Raw genomic sequence first — 21,204 nt, forward strand, 5'->3', positions numbered from 1 at the left:
GAGCACAAGCTTGTATAAATAGGAGCATGGATCTCTGCGCAAGCATGCACACAAAGTCACAAGCATCACCACCAACAATGGCTATCCACAATGTCTTCGTCCTCCTTCTTTCCCTCCTTCTCGCAACCCTAACTCCATCTCTGTCAGCCCCAACCTTCATCACCATCGACTGTGGCTCCAACACTTCTCTCTCCAGCGACATCTTCCCATGGCAAGCCGATGATTCTTACGTGCAAAACGGTGACTCCTACGTCGTTCAGTACACCAGCACTATCCCTCTGTACATGAGCGAAACCGCCATTTCCACTCTCAGAGCTTTCCCGACTCTCAAGAAGAACTGCTACACCGTCAACGTCGGCGAGGGACGGAAGGTTCTGGTTCGAGCAAGCTTCTTCTATGGAAACTACGATGGGAAAGAGTCTCCTCCGACTTTTGAGCTTCACTTTGATGGCAACTTCTGGGCCACCGTGAACACTTCGAGCCTGAGAGGGGTGTATCATGAGGCCATTTATGTCACCAAGAGAAACACGACTAGTGTTTGTGTTGCTCAGACGCTTGAGGATCAGATTCCTTTCATTTCTGGGCTGGAGATTCGAAGCTTAGAGATGAGTATGTACAGTCACGTTGATTCTGGCCGTGCTCTGTTCTTGTCTAACAGAGCTAATGCTGGTGCTAATTTCACCACTAGGTACATATATGTATGCATAGCCTTTTCTTTCTTATGATCTCTTTGGTATTATTTACATTACATTTTATATATAAAAGGCAAAAGTGTAATATTGCCTGTGAACTGTATTCAAATGTCCAAAAGCCCGGTAGGCGTAACCCTGCTCGAGCCAGGCACTAGGCAATGGTCAAACTCTCCCACCTCCAAATATGCAACTTTTTTTATTTTTTTGAAAAATAATTATTTTATTATAGTATTATCTTTATTGCGATTTATCATGAATTATAATATTTTTTATAATCTTTATGGACATTTCTTATCCTTTTAAATTTTTTAATCCCTCTCAAAATTTTAAATTTATTTTTTATTTAATATTATGTAAAGATTGGTAATTATTGAGCATATATAACTTTTAAAATGATTACTTTTGATCTTGATATTAATTTTATAAAGAATGAATATACAATTATCTTTTTTTTTGTTGATATTGTTTTATCTTGATATCTTTTGTTGAATGATTCAATTATCTCTTATTTTTTAAAATTAATTTTTAAGAAAATCATTTGGGTTGGGTTTGGTCACACACTGGGCTGGCCCAAATTGCATGTTGGACCAGGCATTGGGCAAGGATGATGCCCGGCCATTTTGCCTATGTGCACCACTAGGTCCTTCAACATTTGGGACCGTGAACTCTTTTTTTTTTTTTTTAATACAATTTTTCCTTTCAAATATTTAAAAACTCTGCAATGTATCTCTCGTTAATTACACGGTAATGTATGTAACTTAGTGTTGTAGGATCTGTATTTCTTCCCCACCCCCCCCCCCCCTCATATAACTTGATAGTCAACGTCCTTATAGTTAATGGAAGAGCACATTGCAAAATTACGCTAAAACAAGTTTATGATCACATATGCTCCAGTAATTCTAGTTTAAGACTAAAATTCGCTTTTCCGAGTCTCCATAATATTACTAATAAATGATGAATGAATATTGAAAACTGACAGGTATCCAGATGATGCTTATGATCGAATTTGGAGAGCAGAAGGTGGGTTTGTGTTAGTGGACAATGTGATCAACGAAGCTCCCTCCATTGATGCAAGCAAAGCAGAAGACCAACCACCCATTGCTGTTCTTCGAACTGCGACCACCACCACTGGAACTTCATGGGGCATTGTTCTCAACACAGACCTTCCTGCCTCCATCGAACCCATCTATATCACTGCCTACTTCTCCGAAGTCACTCATCTTCCTTCCAACCAAACAAGATCCATTCAAGTTGAAATCAACCATGTTCCTTTTTCAAAGCCATTCGTCCCTCCTTTTGGATCTGTCTCGGAGCTGCGCATCACAAACAGGACTGCGAATTCAAACACGTCTGTGGCTGTTTTTGCAGATTCAAGTTCCACACTTCCTCCTCTGCTTAGTGCCTATGAAGTCTACACTGTTAGTGGTCTGCTAACAGATGGAACGAACAGCGATGATGGTTTGGCTTTTATAATTAGTTTAAGCTCTTTAAGTATTTGTTTCAAGTATAAATCAAAGGTATAACTCATCCTTAAGACTAGTAGTCTGTTGAAAAGGACAGCTAAGAGAGAATTATTTCAGCTTAAAGTTCAAATCACTTGTGAGATTCCTTGACATGAGACTCATGACAATGCCACCTACAGTATTTGACCTTGTGTCAGTCACTGTCAAAACCCTTCATCCCAAAAGACTAGCTTGTTTGGAAAGAAAGCCTTTTATATTTATAAACCTTATTTTATTTGTGAGACTCCTAGGCAGACTCGTAACAGTATTATGTTTTATTTGGTGTCATTCTGAAATTGTTTGGTTCTGTTTTGGTATTGCAGTGGAAGGATTAGCAGCACTACAGGAGAATTTTGATGTGCTTCAGAAATGGAGTGGTGATCCTTGCCTTCCTTCTTCATTTTCATGGGAGTGGCTCGAATGCAACTCTGATGCCTCCCCACGGGTCACAACATTGTAAATTTCATGCTCTGTCTTTTCCCTTCCATTTTTAAACTAAAACATTAAGGAGCCACTTGGGTACGAGAAAGAATGGGAATAGAATGGATTAAAGAAATAAAACCAAAAATAAAGTCTCCATTTTAACATGATAAGCTGATTGGATATCTATCTTGGTGTCATCTTTTTCATGAGAAAACTCATTACTACAGATGTAGGAATCACCACATCCTCCATAAACCTCATGAATCGTGACTCCCTACCTTATGAGTTAAATTACCCATCCCCTCATGAATATGGTTGATCTATATCCCCTCTACCTTTCGATCATTTTAGTTTTTTCTTTTATTTCTTCAAACCCTTCTATTCCTTATCTTTTCCAGCAATCCAACAGCTCTTGACTGTGTATTGTTTAGGGCTTGAGAAAAATCCCACTTCTACTAATTTTCCAGATATATATTGCTATTGATTAGAAAATAGTAGGTTAGATCTTATATACTAAAGATATGACAACAAATATGAATGTATGTATTAGGTATGTTATGACACGCTTACATGCCCATTTATGACTGGTTTGGGCATATCTTTTGTGTATCGGTTTTACTTAATGAAACTTCAGCTGGACTAATTCATACAATTACATATTATTGTTCAGTGATCAAATTGTGTAGCCTCTTGTGTTTGACCTATCAGGAATCTTGGAAGCTTTGGCTTATCAGGAAGGCTACCAGATTTCAGTTCTATGATTGAACTGGAGACAATGTGAGTTGAGATGGCATTTCAATATCTGAAACATCAAAACATCCTCTGAGTAATGTCGTCTCTGTATCCTGAAGTTCATTGTCTGTAAAATTTGCAGTGATTTACATAATAACAGCTTGTCTGGACCTATTCCCAGCTTTCTCGGTTTGTTGCCAAAATTGAAATTACTGTGAGTGCCATTACCACAAGCAAATATTACAACAGTGCAGAGACTTCCAGCTTGAAATAAGCTTAATGTTATTTTTTTCATGTTTTACCAGGAATTTAGCAGATAATAGATTCAGTGGAACCATACCCAAATCGCTTTCTCAAAATAAAAACTTGAAACTGATGTGAGTGGATCTATGTTGTAGTGTCCCTTGCACAACTCTTCTGATTCTTTTCTCTCATTTTTTTTCTGGATCAGGTGCGTTATTCTAAAATGACCCTTTCATGTGTCAGTGTGACAGGTAATTGCCTATCTGGCATGTCATGTCCGCCGCCTCCTTCTTCTTCAACCCCTTCCGTCAAAACGCCACCACCATATGGGAATGCTGAAGGACCAATTGCTGGTTCTGGGGCTGCTGAAGGACCAGTTGCTGGCTCAGGTGTTCAATCAGGTGGCGCAGAGGGGAGGAAGATGTCATCCACATTGACAACTATCCTCTCTTTGTCGTTGTTTTTTATGTTTCTGGAGCTAAAGAACCTGTAAAGAATTGCTCTCCAACATGAAAAAGAATTGAACAAATGGCTTCATTTTGAGTTCAGATGGAAAATTAGATACGTTAATGACTAAATGCTCAGGGAGTTTGTTGCGTTGTTGATTTGTTTCGCTATTGCTTCTGATCGATCTTAGATATGTGAGATTAATGAGTGTTTCTTTGAAAAATGCAAATCCATACAGTTCATCGGCTGCATTTTGTTACTAGATGCCACGAGTTTGTTCTCAATAAAAGCTCTTAAATGTATCAAACCCCTTCCACAATGCTTACTATTGAATGCATATAGCTTACTGCTTTCAATCTTTGCAGCAATTTATGAAAAAACAATTTCGCAAGATATTTTTGGTTATGGATGTTTGTAGTAAACACTCGCAAGTGCTTCAAGAAATAGAACCCCTTTTTTTAAAAAAATAAAAATAAAACTCCGTTATTATTTCCTAAAAAATTAAGAAACTGATTATTGAGCCATTTAAGCATATGATTCAAAGATTAATAATCAAAACTACAGTTGAACCATAAATAAACCAGCCATATAAAATATGTTTTATTGAATTGATTAAAACACTAGTTCAATGATTTACCAATTCAACTAACAAAGTTGACTTGATTTTTAATGTTATACATAAAACTATACCGTACATATTATAGATGAGATATCACGACAGAAAATAATGTACTATAAGTTTAGAATCCTTCTCCCTTTACACGCCTTGCTTCTCCAACCAGCTCTACTTCCCTTACCCAACCCAATCAATTGGTGCAAAAACAACAAATAATGGGGGCATGATTATGCCAATAGCTTTATTGCCCAATAGCATATAAAATCTCTTTACAAAAAACAGGTCGTTTAATCATGCTTATAATTTCAGGCCATTAATGCCTTCCCCTCTAATTAAAAAAAAAAGAAAAGAAAAGAAAATGGGGGCATAACTTCAACCGCATCGCATAAAATTCTGCTCCACTCAAGGTAGTCCCCTCAAAATTTTGGATTGCCTCGTGGCTATCTTTTAATTACAACGTTTAACATGCATGTTATCTAGTGCTATTTGAACTATAAAATTGTACAAAACTTTGGGCGGAGACTGGCACAAGTTGACGCACCCTATTAACAGGGCAAAGTACTGCCACATTCAAGGAAACACGAGAGCAATTGTCATGACTCCTGCAAAAGGATTTCATAAATGTCTGTTCTCAGATTCAATTCCTTATCTCGCATAACTTCCTGGAGATCTGATAACTCTTTCGCAGTAAGTACAGGGTTCACTTTGAGAAAGCCATCCAACCATAGCTTTTTTGACCTGGTATGCAGATTAACAGAGAAGGTTACTAGTTAGGAATTATATTCAGTTTGTTGTATTATTTCGTTTTTTTTTTTTTCCTTTTTCTATTTGTTGTTTATACCACACTTTTTATACAAGTTCTCACCAGGGGCAGGCATGGATAGCTCGAAAGAAAATTCGTCGAGCTGCAGAAGGATCATGGGCAACGTTCATCTCATACTCAAGGTAGCAACGCCATAGTACAACTGACCTGCAAAGCGTATCATTACTCAATGCCCTTTCAAACAGCCCACGGATTCTGTGTTGTGAGCCACCTTTACACATCTCAAATGACAATGCAAAAAGCCAGAGAATAACTGATGGTTTCCTGAAAAAGTGCGGTCAAGGGAAATGAATCGTTATTTCAGTAAGATTTATATTTCCAGCAAAGAAAGTAGGCATTATTCATGCAAACTTATCCACATCAAAATAGAGAATTTAAGCTAACCTTAACAAAATCAGAACACTTGAACTAACCATAAATACAAAAAGCTTTATTTGAAACAAATGTAAGAAACAAATAAGCCTAATAAAAACAAAACAAACAAAATCACTAAAAACTGCTTAATTAAAATAGAAGTAACTTCTAGAAATAATATCTGGAGAAGAAAGATCTTACTTCTTAGAGAACTCATCCAGCATCTGCCGCAATTTATTAGAGGTTGTGTAAAAATGGCCAACCTCCACTACACCTTTAAGAAGTTCTGGACTGAGGGGATATATCTGAAGGCCCTGAGAAATGGACTCCCAGACCTTGGACAGGCTCGCTTGCCTCTGATGCCTCTGAAGCATCTTTATGTAATAATTTAACAAATATTCGAGTTGATAACTTTGGCTTCTTCTTTCTGCAAGTTGCAAACATCCAGAAAGCCATGATAAGCAACAAATTAGCATGAAATTCAGCATAAACTCTTGTGATGCTAAAATAAAATCAATACTAGCTCCAAAGGAACGATTGCCTAGGTCACATGACAAACGGCCCCTGCATTATATTCCAAAATTGAAAGTTTGCTACGTGATAAACTGCCTGGATTCTTCAATCTAATTACATATTATTTTTAACTGTAATTATGACCATTAAAGATTTAGTCTTTGCTATGAATCAAACATTTTAATCAATTTTTTTATCTGTTAGTTCACAGGTAAGATGATTAGATGCACCAGGACAAAAAATTGAGATGGACTGGAATTCATATAACATGAGGACCAAGGAACAGGCATGCATCAATGCATCAGGAAATATCACAAATTTCCAACTAACACAGTGTCCTACTATTTTGGCAGTTGTTACATTGTCTAATTTCCAAATAAAAAACTGACTTCTGAAGAATCATAACCTGGAAGCACCATTGCAAATGCCTGATCAAAAACTTCAACAACTGCATCCCATCCAGAGGTGAGCTCCTCAAGCAATGCAGCTGAACATATCAGAGCTACAGATTGGTCATTTATTATCCCACGAACCCAAGATGACCGTACAGTTATAGTTTTTTCTTTAAACCCTTGACGGGCTCTGAGCAATTGCAAACTTGATGGTTGACCTTTATATGGGCTATACTTTGTACCACTTCCTAAGCATGATAATATATGCATTGCACGATATGAAGCTTCACAATCATTAACAGAGTTATTAGCAAGCTCTGCCTCCGCATACCAGAAATATAGAAGAGGAGCACTTGATTGCAGTTCCTACTCCATGCAGTGAACCAAAGCAATGTAGTAAGTGAGAAAAAACTGATATCAAGAATCTGAGTGCAATTCATATAATTACAAGAAAATAATAAGGAGTTTCAAACACAATTAGACACAGCAAATCGTTTCTTCATTAACTCAGGGACCAACAAACATATATGGAATTATAAAGATTGGTTATTAGATTCACGCAACAGTCCATGTGGTCAGACAAAAGCCACTGAGGTTAGGGCTAACTTTTCTTTTACACAAAAAGTGCATTATATATACAAATATTGACAATAGGATTAATTTTTTTATAAGAACAATAGGATTAATTTTGATATAACATTTTATATAGGATTTATATCTTCATTAGAACAACCATTAAAAATCTTGCACATCCAGCTTTAGAAATATTATACTTCTTCAAACACTTTTTATTAGATATTGATATTATCTTATGATAGAGTACCGATTATGGTGGGATAATGAATAATTTGAAAAGTTAGAGATATGGTAGGAATAAATATTATTTTATTTTATTTTAGATATTTTCAATTTAATAATATTTCTTAGATTTTATTTAGATATCTAGATATCTATTTCTTCAGATTTTATTCAGTATTTTATATAGATATAGATTCTAAGAGATTTTATTCAGTTTTATTTAATTATCTAATTATCTAGATTTTATTCATTATTTTATATTGTATTTAGCATTATATATATGTTTAGCAACTCAAAAGCAGGCATATCATGAATAAAACAGAATCTTGAAATTTTTTGTCCTTTGAAGATTCTTCTAAGTGTGGCTATTGAGAGAAATATAAAACGAAACTCTTGTTCTATATCATTTTGATAGATTTATTCCTTCTATCCGTTCTATGTTCTCTTATTAATATTATAAAGTTAGATTCTGATTTCATGTGTTAATAGAGAATTACTCTTCCTTATCTCTCTCTACCCGTCTTGGATCCTATCATTTGGAATCAAAGTCATTCAATCCTTAATGGATTCCTACCATCTTTACACTACTTCTATAGCTTCACCCCCCCACCTATCTCAACTCGCACTTCCTTATCTAACCATTTTTCCTCGCTTTATGAGAGGCACCTATTCCTTTACATCATAGCTTGCCTTGATATCCATAATTCTACCATGAGGGCACCACCAACTGTGCCAACTAGCAAAAGAATCAAAACCAGCCAAATCCATTTAGGCATTAAAGGAGATATGAAAATTCAGAAATGCAAAACTCCTCAACCTAGAAGTGTGTACAAGCACTTGAATTTAGCCCCAAACAGTGAATCTAAGGTCCAACACTCTCATGGTCCTAAAAGAGTGCAACAACCTAGTCAAAATGAAACATTCTTGACTGGAAATACATTTGTTCATGTGGCTAAGGAGATGCATCCTTCTTTCCTTCATCTCTCGGAGACCCCAACAAATTCTAAGCCTTCTATTTCAGAGCTTGAACATGGCAAGGAACTCATCTCTCCTCTAAAAGACAACACTAAAGTCAAGATAGTGCTAGAAAGTGCACCACCTTCCTTTGCTGCAGGTTTAGGAAAAGCTGCTCCAGCAATGATGAAGCTTTAAGAGACCTTTGAGCACAAGGTTCTGAACTCGGTGGATAGTAGGTCTCACTGCAACTTTATCCTTGAAGTTTTCATGCAACCTCTCAACTTTTTGGAACCCACGTTGGAGATGCTGCCATTTATCTATTACTCCCATCTCAACCTCCAGATACACAAAAAAGTGAATTGCCTTTGTCTCACCTTGAAGACAAGGCGAATTTTCAAGGGGGCAGTATTAATAGAGTACAAATTATGGGAGGATAATGGGTAATTTGAGAAGTTAGAGATATGTTAGGAATAAATATTATTTTATTTTATTTTAGACATTTTCAGTTTAATAATATTGTTTATATTTTATTTAGATATAATTAAGAGAGGTAGAGGAAGGCCTAAGAGAACACTCTTGGAAGTTGTTGAACGTGATCTCTTAATTAATAATATTTCTAAAAGCTTAATAAATGATAGAGCACAATGGCGTTTTGCAATCCATGTAGCCGACCCCACCTAGTGAGATAAAGGCTTGTTGTTGTTGTTGTTGTTGTATATTTTATTTAGATATTTAGTTATCTAGATTTTATTTAGATATCTACATATCTAGTTCTTTAGATTTTATTCAACATTTTATATAGATATAGCTTCTAGGAGATTTTATCCAATTTTATTTAATTATCTAGTTCTCTAAATTTTATTCATTATTTTAGACTGTATTTAACATTATAAATATGTTTAGCAATTCAAAAACAAGCATATCATGAATAAAACAGAAACAAGCATATCATGAATAAAACAGACTCTTGAGACTTTTGGTCCTTTAGAGATTCTTCTAAGTGTGACTATTGAGAGAAATATAGAACGAGATTCTTATTCTATATCATCTTGATAGATTTATTCCTTCTTTCAGTTCCATGTTCTCTTATTAATATTATGAAGTTAGATTCTGATTTCATGTGTTAATAGAGAATTACTCTTCCTTATTTCTCTTTACCCATCTTGGATCCTATCATCTTATGCATGAAAAGTATATTCTACAATACTTCTAAAGTATATCAGAAGCATACAATATAGTTTTGAGTTAATGTGAAATATGAAATTATAGAAGGATAATACATGCATCGGAACTTTTAATCCAACAGTGCCAAAAAAAATGTCATCCTACAAAATATCATCAAGTGAGATCAGAAGGATTTTGTTTATAACCAGCATCAATGGATTCAAACCCTTTTTGTATACAAAGCAGGTGTTAGTGCTAGAAATTTAAAGACCAAACACTGTTTATTTAAGGATTCAAGTGCCCAGCCAAAAGCTGCTGAAGTTGGTCAGTTTGCTTTTGTGCATGAAAGAAAACATATCCCAAGAGCTTCAGTTTTTAGGAGAAGACTCGGGAAAATTTCATTAACTCTCATGAAAATATCCAACACATCCCGTCATGTGAAAGGCTTGAAGTAGAAAATGCTAAAAAACACACCACTGGAAATTTACATGAACAAAATTTTGGTGAAAAGGGCATCGAAGCAGAAAACAATGACATACCACAGAGAGCCCTTCTAAGGACAACAACGCCATGTCAAACACTTTTCTTGCATGATCTATGTTACCATAGTTAGCCTCTCTTCGTGCATATACCCCACATAACAATACATCCTACAGTCAAAATACACACACATAGGCATTGTCAGAAGAAACCCAAGACAGATAATTGTAACTCAAAAAAAAAAAACTACAAATAAGAAAATAAATAGGAACTTGCTTATAAAAACAAATCTCATTTAGCAAAACCTTCTATCTCCCTTCTTCACAGATGGGGAAATAACAAAAGATAAGTACTATGGTTCTAAAGTTTTAGGTAGGATGATGAGTACCTGCCGGTCACTTTTTAAGAGAGACTTTGCTAAAGCTCGACAGGGGGTGACCAAGCAGCTCGAAGGATTTGTTTTTGTATTATATAGCTCTTCAGCAATAAGAACAGCTTCTTCCAAGATGTAATTACGTGGAAAAACAGTCAAACAAAGTAAGAGAGCGTTCCGGAGAAATTTCATCATATTAGCACTCCTAGAGGAACAGCCCGATAGAAATTCAAAACTGAAACAAGTATAATTGCTTTGTGCTTTTGTTAAAGCATCATGAATATTTTTCAAATTTTCCAATATACAATCTGGGAGATCCTCCAAGCTAAGGCTTGTCTCAGCCCAACTTGGACTGTTTGAACAAATCCTGCAAAGGAAATATAGATAGAAAAATGTCAACATGTTAAATGCATTTTACTACCCATAACATAAGCAACCAAAAAAAAAAGTATGAAGTAATCTAGGATGTAACAAGATTATAAGTTATATCTACCAGTCAATGACAGTAAAATATTCAAGCTTACTTATGGACCTTTTATCTATGCTTTCACATCCTTGCCTGGTAGAAGATTACACATAATCACAAATGTTCCAAATATGAGATTATGTATTACATATGAGGTGCTAAGGTTAGATTCACAGCATTGTCAAAGAAACGAGGCTAAAAATTGTTTTTTGACTTTTTTTATAGCTAATACATCATCAATGTGTGGAAGCTCATCTTGAAGATTACACACAACATCACAACCACATCATGCCAAAATTAGACAATTGTTGACAATTATAGGGCAGGAAGCAACAGGAACAAACACTAATCATGGTCAACCAAGCTCTTAGAAGACAATGTCGAAGAACCACACAACAATAAATCTAAATGCCCAAGAAAGGAACCCCCCTTGTAGTTTTTGTACATCAATTTACACATAAAACCACAACTGTTAAGGGAAGAGAGAAAGAAGAGAGAGAAGAGACTGATTTCATTCACAAAAATGTGCCAAGGAGGTAGGATACAAGATATACCCAAAACCTAGACACGTGTCCCAAAAGGTAAGGTCCTATACTGTCAATAACTAATCTGTAATGCAATAATATATAAAAAGACAATAATAACATATCAGCATAAAGACAATAAAGCCATCAAATAACTATAAAATAGCAGTAATATGTAACAATACTCCCCTCCCCCAAAAAAACATCCTTTTCCACAAGGATAGTGGTAGAAGCTGGAGCATCTGTCTTAAAGTGAGGGAACTGCTGTTTTATGGCTGAAAGATCTTCCCAAGTAGCATCTTCAGGTTGAGAAAATTTCCAACTAACCAACACTTGAGTCACCGGTCGATTATGGGGTTTAATGATTTTCCTTCCCAATAATTCCTCCGGTTCCAACATAAATTGACCATGATCATCCACCAGAGGTAAGGTGGGGTTAGTGGGGACAGCCGTGCTAACATACTTTTTTAACAATGAAACATGAAAAACCAGGTGGACCTTAGTGTTAAGGGGAAGATGCAGCTCATATGCAACTTCCCCAATACGCCTTATCAATTTGAACAGTCCAAAGCAACGAGCAGCTAGCTTATGCAAGGAAGAGTTGTTCAAGAAATTCTTCCTAAAAGGGTGTAGTTTGAGAAAAACCATGTCTCCTTCAACAAACTTATGCTCGGACTAGAGCTTATTGGCTTGTTGAATCATCCTATGTTGAGCCTTCAATAGGTGTTGTTTCAGAAGCTGAATAGTAAGCTCTCATGAATTACAAGTTCTATCAACCATTTCATTAGATGAATCACCAACAATGTAAGGTAAATGAGTAAGAGAAGGCACCCCGTAAACAGCTTCAAAGGGGGACATCCCAATGGAAGAGTGGAAAGTAGTATTGTACCATAATTCAGCAAGTGGCAGCCACTTAACCCATTGTTTAGGGAAATCTCCCGTCATGCAACGGAGGTAGCACTCCAAACAACGGTTTAATACCTCAATTTGGCCATCCGTTTAGGGGTGGTATGCTGAAGAAAATTGTAATTTAACCCCATACAGCCGTGCGAGTTTCTTTCAAAATTTCCCACAAAAAATAAGATCCTGATCTGAAACAATAGATTTAGGAAACCCATGCAACTTAACCACATTATCCATGAAAATATTGGCCACATCCACAACAATAAACGGGTGCTTGAGAGCCATGAAATGAGCAGCCTTAGATAAACGATCAACCACAACTAAGATAGTAGTTTTAGAATAAGATTTGGGAAGGCCACTAATAAAGTCCATTAAGAAATCAGACCAAACATGTTCAAGGATGGGTAAGGGTTGGAGAAGACCGGGGGAAGCAATTAATTCTGGTTTAAAGCGCTGACATGTAGTACATTGACGCACAAAATTGCAAACATCCTTCTCCATTCCTTTCCAATAAAAGAAAGAGGCAAGCCGTTTGTAAGTTGGGTTCATACCTTAATAGCCCCCAATGCCATCAGACTGAAAAAACTGAAGTAAAGCCTCTCTAAGACCTCGATCAGCACCAACCACAAGCTTACCCTTTTGTTTCAACAATTGATGTTCCCAAGTGTACTTAGGATAAGACAAGGGATTACTTTCTAGACTTTTAATTAGCTGCTGTAAATGGTCATTAAGAAGCCAAGAATCACGTACCCTCTCATATAATGGTGAGATAGGCATTGAAATGGCCAAATAGTACCCCTCTAAACGCCTAGATAACACATCAGCTGTGGCATTATCACACCCTTTGCGGTAAACGATTTCATAGTCTAGACCCCAAAGCTTATGCAACCACTTACACTGCTCTTGACTCAAGTCACGTTGTCCTAAGAGATGTTTTAAAGGCAAATGGTCTGTACGGATGATGAATTTGCGTCCCCAAATATAAGAACGCCACTACTTGATAACAAAAACAATGGGCAACAATTCACGCTCATAAGCAAACAATTGCCTCTTACGCAAAGAAAGTGCCTTACTAGCAAAAGCCAAAGGATGGCCATTCTGGGATAATATCGCTCCCAATCCATGCCCTGAAGCATCAGTCTCGATCACAAAGGTCTCATTAAAATTGGAAAAGCAAGCACCGAAGGGGAAATCATAGAAGCCTTGAGGGATTCAAAAGCTGATTGAGCCCTAGGGGACCAAACAAAGTGCTCGTTTTTCTTCAACAACTCAATTAGGGGACTACTAATAGAACCATACCCTTTGACAAAGCGCCGATAATAGCCTGTAAGGCCAAGGAAGCCTCTTGGTTCTTTAATAGAAGAAGGGACGGGCCAAGAAGCTAAGGCTTCTAACTTCTTCGGGTGTGCTTGAACCCCATCAACCGTGATGACATGACCAAGATAATCGATCTGTGTTGTTGCAAAAATGCATTTGGAGGCCTTAGCAATAAGTTGATGCTACTGCAAAAGTGATAAGGTCGCTCTCAAATGCTCCAAGTGGGTTGCCCAATGTTTGCCATAGGCCAAGATATCATCAAAGAAAACCAAAATAAACTTCCGCAAGAAAGGTTTGAAAACTGAATTCATAAGGCCTTGAAAAGTAGCGAGTGCATTAGTGAGACCAAATGGCATGACCATGAATTCATATAAGCCTTCATGTGTGCAAAAGGCTGTTTTAGCAATATCAACTTCATTCATTCAAATCTGGTAGTAACCGGCTCTTAAGTCCAACTTAGAGAAAAAACTGTGCTCCAGTAAGTTCATCCAAGGGTACTTCGATAACTAGAATAGGAAATTTGTTCTTAACAGTGGCTTCATTCAATCTGCTATAATCAACACAGAAACACCATGTGCCATCTTTTTTCTACACTAGAACAACAAGGGCTGCAAAAGAACTATTGCTTTCTCATATGATTCCATTATCAAGCATCTGTTGGACTTGCTGTTCAATCTCAGATTTTTGAACAGGACCATATCGATAAGGTCTACAACTCACAGGTTGGTCCACTTTAAGGGGAATGGAACGGTCAAATGAATGAGAAGGTGGTAGGGTAGTAAGCTCAGTAAAAACATCGGTGAAGGAGTCAAGTAAATTGTGCAATTGGTTTTGCTGATCAGAAGAAAGAGAAGAGTTGCAAGGTAACTGCACCTGCAAGTGTTGAGGAACATGAATGAGGTAGAGACGATCAACGATGGTTTTATCACAATCAAAGAGAGTCAAGTGCATAATGGGCTTCAATGTTTTGTAGCTCATGCCCTTTAGTATAATTAACTGTCTGTCCTGATGAAATTCGAATAGATGCTCCGCCATGTCCATGGAGAAACACCCTGAAATTTTGAGCCATTGAGCACCCAAAATCATATCAAACGCCCCAATCTTCATGATTAAAAAATCAGAAGAAAAGAAAGAAGCCCCCATTTCCCATTCCAAATTTAAGCAGCATTTGGAGAATAATAGTTGCTGATTATCCACAACAGTAATTCGAATGCCCTCTCGTTCTTGAACCTTCAGTTTAAGTGTTTAGCTACCCCTGAGTCTATGACATTATGCATGCTTCCCGGACAATTAGGATAACGACGCTTTGTCGTTTTATGCAACCAACGAGACGTAGCGTAGAAGTGCCTTCTCTGCCCTCAATCGCATTCACCGCTCTAGTAGAGGGTAGAGGTTCGATCTCTTCTAATGCATCCTCAAAGATTTCTAAATCATCTTTGACGATTAGGGCGAAGATATGGGGATCTCAACATCTATGGGTGCTGCTATATTTTTCGTTACACCACTAAAATGAAAATGAGGGTGGGGGAATATTGATTGGTAGGGGAGGGGTCGCAGCCACTAGTCGAGGTGGTGCAGTTGTTGCAGCAGGAGCTTGAGAAGGTTCACCAGCTTTAAGGTTAGCGGAACAGGAGGGTTGATTAATAATCATCGAGGGCTTGGCATTAATGTCATTGAGCTAGGTAGAAAACTAGGTTATGGATAGCCTCATGTCGGATATTTCCTATGTGTGTTTGTCTATAGCAAGTTGAGTGCTAGCAACCGATGCAGATTGCATCTCCAGTCGATGCTCGAGATCACCCACGCGTTCAATAGAGGACCAAGTCTCTGGCGGAGCCATGGTCGAAGAGACGGCTCTGATACCAAAATGTTAAGGGAAGAGAGAAAGAAGGGAGAGAAGAGACTGATTTCATTCACAAAAATATGCCAAGGAGGTAGGATACAAGATATACCCTAAACCTAGACACATGTCCCAAAAGGTAAGGTCCTATACTGTCAATAACTAATCTGTAATGCAGTAATATATAAAAAGACAATAATAACCTATCAGCATAAAGACAATAAAGCCATCAAATAACTATAAAATATCAGTAACGTGTAACAACAACCTTCTTGCATTAGCAGAAGGGATACCCAGCCAAAAGTTGTAGTGAGGACATCCTAATCATAACTTTTTTAAAAGTAATCTGAATGTTTCCTACTGCCAGTTTTAATAAGACCAATGAAGTGGCTTTTATTCAAGAAAACTTACAATTGAGACATCTTCCCACCAAAGAAATCAATGAATTGGAATACCAATGATAGTCGTGCCTCTGTTGAGCTTAAGGAAAACAGGTATTCATTCACATCTTCATACAATATGATTTGCAAGAGTTGCTCATCCTCTTCAGGCTCTTGCATTGCAGAATTATAAGAGGTCTTACCTGTTCATGATTAATCAATATACCAGCATAAGCAGTTTATCTAGAACACATTGAGATTAAGCTAGCTCTGTTTTTATGTGTTTCTTGGTGTTAGTTGAATTCATCTCTAGACATGGTAGTAGAGGTGTGACAGAAAAGAAATAAGCAGCAAGAAAAGAAGGATAATGGGTTCTAGCATTCAAGAGGCCAATCTGCCACGAACAATCCAGAATCTTCCTTACTTCCCCTACAGATCCCACATCCTAAACACCTAGTTGATTCCCTTATACTTGCTCTCCTAGATCCCTGGTCCACACTAGAGTTAGTTATGCCACCCAACCTCTATTCCCTGTTTTTCCCCTGCAAAGACACCTTACCAGCGTTCTCTCTTCTAGGACTATAATAAGTTTGTCAGGGTGTGCTCTCATTACACTCATCACACTGCAATCAGAAAGAACTACGCAGAAATCACAACTTCAGAAGAGGATAGTTCACACAAAAAGAATTATAAATGAGAACTATAACTATGAAAGTTAATGCAGACAGAGTCTACCAGATTTCCTACGAAGAGGCATCCATTGGTCACAATCTCGAGAAGACTCTTCTTCTGACCATTTGATCCATGTTGCAGTTTCGTTAACTTCACAATCATCCCCAGCTTTGACATCAATACCAAGCAATTTCAGCAAATTTTCAGTATCATCTTCCTCCTTCAGAGCTTCACCTTCATTTTCATCTTCATCTTGGACATCTTCAGAAATCAATTTATTGTCGGCTTCATTTTCATTTTTGTCAGTATCTTCCTTAACTTTGGATGATGGTTCTGACCAACCAGTCCAGCCACCTTCTTCATCTTTGTGGGAGTCCTCCTCTTTGATAACCTTTTGCCTAGTCTCCTCCTCTTTCTCCAACCATGTGGACCAACCAAGAGCACCTTCTTCTCCAGCTCTTTCACCTTCACTGTTCCAAAAATGTTCAAACAGCCTTTGCTTACTCTGCTCTGTGAGGTGCAAAGGTGGACAAAACAAACTAAACTCAATTTCAGCCTGAAATAAAGCAGTAGCCAACTCTCTATAACCAGCCTGCCACTCAAATCTGCAAAGACTGACAAATATATCCACAAGACCAAGTTCTAGCTGAACAATTCCAGGATCAAGTGAAGAGGAATCAGCAGCTTGGTGAACCTGGAAAAAAAAATATCAAAATCGGATTTTCCTTTTAAATTCCATTGCAGAAACTTAGAGGACAAGAATATTCACAGAAAATATGGAATTATGAATGACAAACAGTCACACAAAAGGGAAGTAAAGTTATTATATAATCAAGACACGCACTCCTGCATACCAAATAATCAATTCATAGACCTACAAAATGTATAGGGGAAAAATCATAATAAAAGGTAAATACTTGTATAGGCTCTAAACATGCAGCAGAAGCAGCAGCATAAATGATGCTTCCCAGGAAAATGTCATGATCAACATGTAATAGCATGCAAGGGAACGGAAAATGAAGGAAATGTGTTCATGGATTGTTTACCTTACTACAAGATAAAAAAAATATAGAGGGATTCTTGTTCAAAGACAGAATGGTAAGAGAAGGACGTGTTACTGTAATTCTTATCATCATAACTATTGTTCAGATTAAATTTTGTTTACTTTTGCCCTTAAAAAGATATTCACAGCTCACAACTTTTAAAATAAAAAAAAATGAGTTCTCAAGCAGCAACTTCTCCAAAATAAAATCAAAATAGAAGGCCAATACTCATTACAAACTAACAAAACAAAAATGGAGGTAAAGCAGAACAAAATTGAGAACCTGCCTAAAGTTCTTGCTGCGAGAAGCAGATAGGGCTTCAATTGCATGTGCAAACATCTTTCTAATCTCTGTAACCTTAAATCTAGAGAAGTCTCTCTGAACAACATGCAAGAATTCTGCCCATAACTTGTAACTTCCAGAGTGCTGCAGAAGTATCTTTTCCCACCTTCCAATAAGGATATCTGAGCTGTCCCTCATTTGATAAGCCTTCAGAAGACATAACAATAGCTCTTCATTATCTGGGTTAAGATCAACTGCCTTCTCCAATATGCTAATCTTCTTTTCCAGAGTCTGCAAGCGAGCACCTTTTTGTCGCTGCATTCCAGCAACCTTATCTTGAAACTCTGCAAAAGCTAACCAAGCATTTTCATCATGTGGACGCTCCCTTGTCAGTTTGTTAAACTCCCGAGTTTTGCGCAGCATTTCATCTTCCCAAGATTCTTCAAGCGCTGAAGCCATTGAGACAGATTCACTATCAACAGCTCTATGAGATGTCTCAATGTCTGAAAAAGGTATGAAATCTTCTTGGGTTAAATCAGCAGACATTTGTGGTGCAACAAGACGAATACGCTTAAAGTTTTTATGGCGTTCTAAAGCCATATGCTTTGCAGACCAGTAACGACCAGAGGCTTTCAGTCTAGCATCCAATACATCAACATCACCATCTCTTTCCAAGAGTGAATCCCTTTGATTCCGCCAATACAAACTTTGTAAATGTAACCCAGATAGTTTCGAAGGATTGTAAGGTTTGTACTGAGCAATATCCATTCTGCATGGTATTTTTGAGAGTTATGATCATTCATTACTAAACAGAAAATAAAACATCCAAGAAAATAGAAATATGTGAGAAATCAAGACAATCCCCTGCTTGATATTTTCAACATATCAACAAAATGACTAATGCAACCTACTCACTGATGTCCATAAAACTCTGAAATTTAAAATAAAAAAAAATTGTATTTTCTCTCCAGTTTCTTGGATTTGGTTCAAGAACAGCTGGATCTATTTTTTGAGCGTACATCAGGAAGTAAACCAGCAGGTCTTTCCAAACTCATTCCTACCCATCCATCATCAAAGCAATGCTCAGGTGGTCAATAATAATTCAAAAGAAAATTAAAAATTTGCTTTCACGAAATATATAAATTATACATATCAGTTATTAGTAGACGATATTTCATAATTTAGGAGCAGCATTCGTTTAGCATATAAATCTTTCAATCAATCTATCTCTGTACTTTCCCACAGAGAGAACATGTTTGAATGAAGAGTGTAAAGAGGATGAGACTATAGTATCAAAGCAAACGCCCAGGACAGGAGACCATGCAAGCATCCCATTCCCCTACCTAGTCCAGCGTTTCTGAAAAATAAAATGCGTAACAAAATATTTCATTTGGGCTCCCGGGAAATCAATTTCATTGCAAGACAACCAACCTTTGTACCAAGTAGACTTCATTATTAAGCTCAACAGAAAAAGCTAACTCATTCAGACAGTAGATAAAATCACATGTAATAAAATGTTAGTTGTTGTTGTTGTTGTTGTTGTTGTTGTTAGTTCAAGCTTTAGTCATTCTCCCCCGCGGCCTCTTCATTTTAATTTAAGATGCAAGAAAGTGGGGAATCTCCATTACAAACAAAAAGTAAGCCCAGTAAATAAATGCAACACGGATCCAAAACACCTACCTCATGATTTAGAAAGGAATGAAAGAAAGAAAGAAATACCTATAGATGCACCCGAACGCCAAATTATCGGGATCACCATGAGAATCAACGTAATAATCTTTAGTAGTGCTGGCCTGATCAGCCCAAGTTCGAACACGAGACTTTCTCGAACCGTAATGGTCCAATTCCCCCTTCTCTAAGGACCCATCACGCTTACGTTTCTTCTTCTTCTTTTTCTTACCCTTCCTCTCCCTAGCCCCACGCTCAACCTCTCTGTCAGATTGAGACGATTCCAGAATCTCGTAGGCAGGAAAGGGCTTCGCTTGAGCCTGATTATCAGCGGGACCTTCTTCATCTTCAAGGTCGTGCCCTTCTCGCGGCGATTGGGAGGCTTCGAGGTTGAGTTGGGACGCAACGGCGTCGTTTATGACAGAAAAGTCAGTGGTGAAGCTGGAGTTGCTGAGCCATTGGGGAACTGAAGTGATGCTGTGTTGTGAGGAGTCAGCGAGTGGAAAGAGAGGAAACAGAGAACATTCTGGCTTATCAACAGTTGCTTCCACTTCTTCCGCCGGCACCGGCGATTTTTCTTCCATTCAGTTCTGAGGTATAGGCCCTGGCGTTGATGTATCGTCCGTGATAACGCCTTAGTTTTCTTATGCATATTTTTAATATATATATATATATATATAGACACACACAAATATATATAATCAATTTAATATAATTTATAAGTAATGCACTATTTACATTTCAAACTCGGTATCATATATAAAAAAATATGTCTTGACCATAAAATATCACTAATAAATTATGTAAATTGTGTTGAATGACATAAAATAAAATTATATATTTTTATTTGAAAAATTTGTATAATTTATGCTAAATAAAAGAACTATATAATATTTCTTTCGTTTTTAAAGGAAAATATTTTTAAAAAAATAGAATTCAATAGATTTTTTTTTTGGGTCAGAAATTCAAGAGTTGAGGTAACAAAATTTAAAAGAAGTATATGTTATAGAATAAAAACAGTATATGTCATTTATTTTTTATTATAATGATATCTGATTAAGTTTAAAATAAAGTGTTCGGTCAGAGAAATGAAAAATAGAAATAATATTTGATAACTCGTTATAATTTTCATTAATTAATCAATGATCTAAATCTAACCTTCATCTGAAAAAAAAATTCTTTGCTTTTAAAAAACAAAATACAACTTTCTTGGACAAAAATACAACCTTCCTGAGAGCAATCCAACCGTCATTTGGATTTCAACCGTGCAAAGTGCACTTTACAAAAGCCAGGCCCATAGCCTGGATTCTTTCCCTTTAGTTTCCATTGTTACAAAATTCATTTAACACATCTTGTTTGGAATGGGAATAAAATAAGAAAAAAGAGAAAATTAGGGGATAAAATAAAAAAAATCACCATTATTTTTCCCTAATTTCCTTTTTAGAGGGGGAGAAAACTACAGAAAAAATCTTATACTATGAAGGGAAAACTGTTTTTTTTTTTCTTTATTTTTCATTACCTAGTTTTCTCATTTCATGTTTGCTTCCTGTTCCAAAACAAAGGGCTAAGAATCTCCTTTGAGCCAACATATCCTCTATGA

General features: G+C 36.8%; 2 protein-coding genes across 4 annotated transcripts; one reads left to right on the plus strand and one right to left on the minus strand.

The window, feature by feature from the left end:
• The first annotated feature begins 11 nt into the window (after positions 1-11).
• On the plus strand, positions 12-4,434 carry LOC129288695 (probable LRR receptor-like serine/threonine-protein kinase At5g59680). The gene is made up of 7 exons (XM_054925419.1): positions 12-688; positions 1,672-2,150; positions 2,518-2,650; positions 3,326-3,394; positions 3,492-3,563; positions 3,655-3,726; positions 3,836-4,434. The coding sequence occupies exons 1-7, from the start codon at positions 27-29 to the stop codon at positions 4,083-4,085; spliced, it is 1,737 nt and encodes a 578-aa protein (XP_054781394.1). The 5' UTR covers positions 12-26; the 3' UTR covers positions 4,086-4,434.
• A 434-nt stretch (positions 4,435-4,868) lies between these two features.
• LOC129305283 (uncharacterized) lies at positions 4,869-20,232 on the minus strand. Of its 3 annotated transcripts, XM_054945307.1 has the most exons (10): positions 19,656-20,232; positions 17,937-18,705; positions 16,675-17,305; positions 15,971-16,142; positions 10,525-10,876; positions 10,196-10,306; positions 6,752-7,103; positions 6,034-6,259; positions 5,521-5,742; positions 4,869-5,393 (listed from the first exon to the last, which is right to left on the minus strand). In XM_054945307.1, the coding sequence occupies exons 1-10, from the start codon at positions 20,186-20,188 to the stop codon at positions 5,249-5,251; spliced, it is 3,513 nt and encodes a 1,170-aa protein (XP_054801282.1). In that variant the 5' UTR covers positions 20,189-20,232; the 3' UTR covers positions 4,869-5,248. The 3 variants fall into 3 exon arrangements, with proteins under 3 accessions (XP_054801282.1, XP_054801285.1, XP_054801293.1); XM_054945310.1 differs by lacking the exons at positions 4,869-5,393; positions 5,521-5,742 and having other exon boundaries at positions 6,081-6,259; positions 6,752-6,832; XM_054945318.1 differs by lacking the exons at positions 4,869-5,393; positions 5,521-5,742; positions 6,034-6,259 and having other exon boundaries at positions 6,752-6,832; positions 7,069-7,103.
• Between the last annotated feature and the right edge of the window lie 972 nt (positions 20,233-21,204).

Source organism: Prosopis cineraria, unplaced genomic scaffold, assembly GCF_029017545.1.
Source record: "Prosopis cineraria cultivar Desert tree isolate PC_DT_omini unplaced genomic scaffold, ASM2901754v1 PC1, whole genome shotgun sequence".
NCBI lineage: Eukaryota > Viridiplantae > Streptophyta > Magnoliopsida > Fabales > Fabaceae > Prosopis > Prosopis cineraria.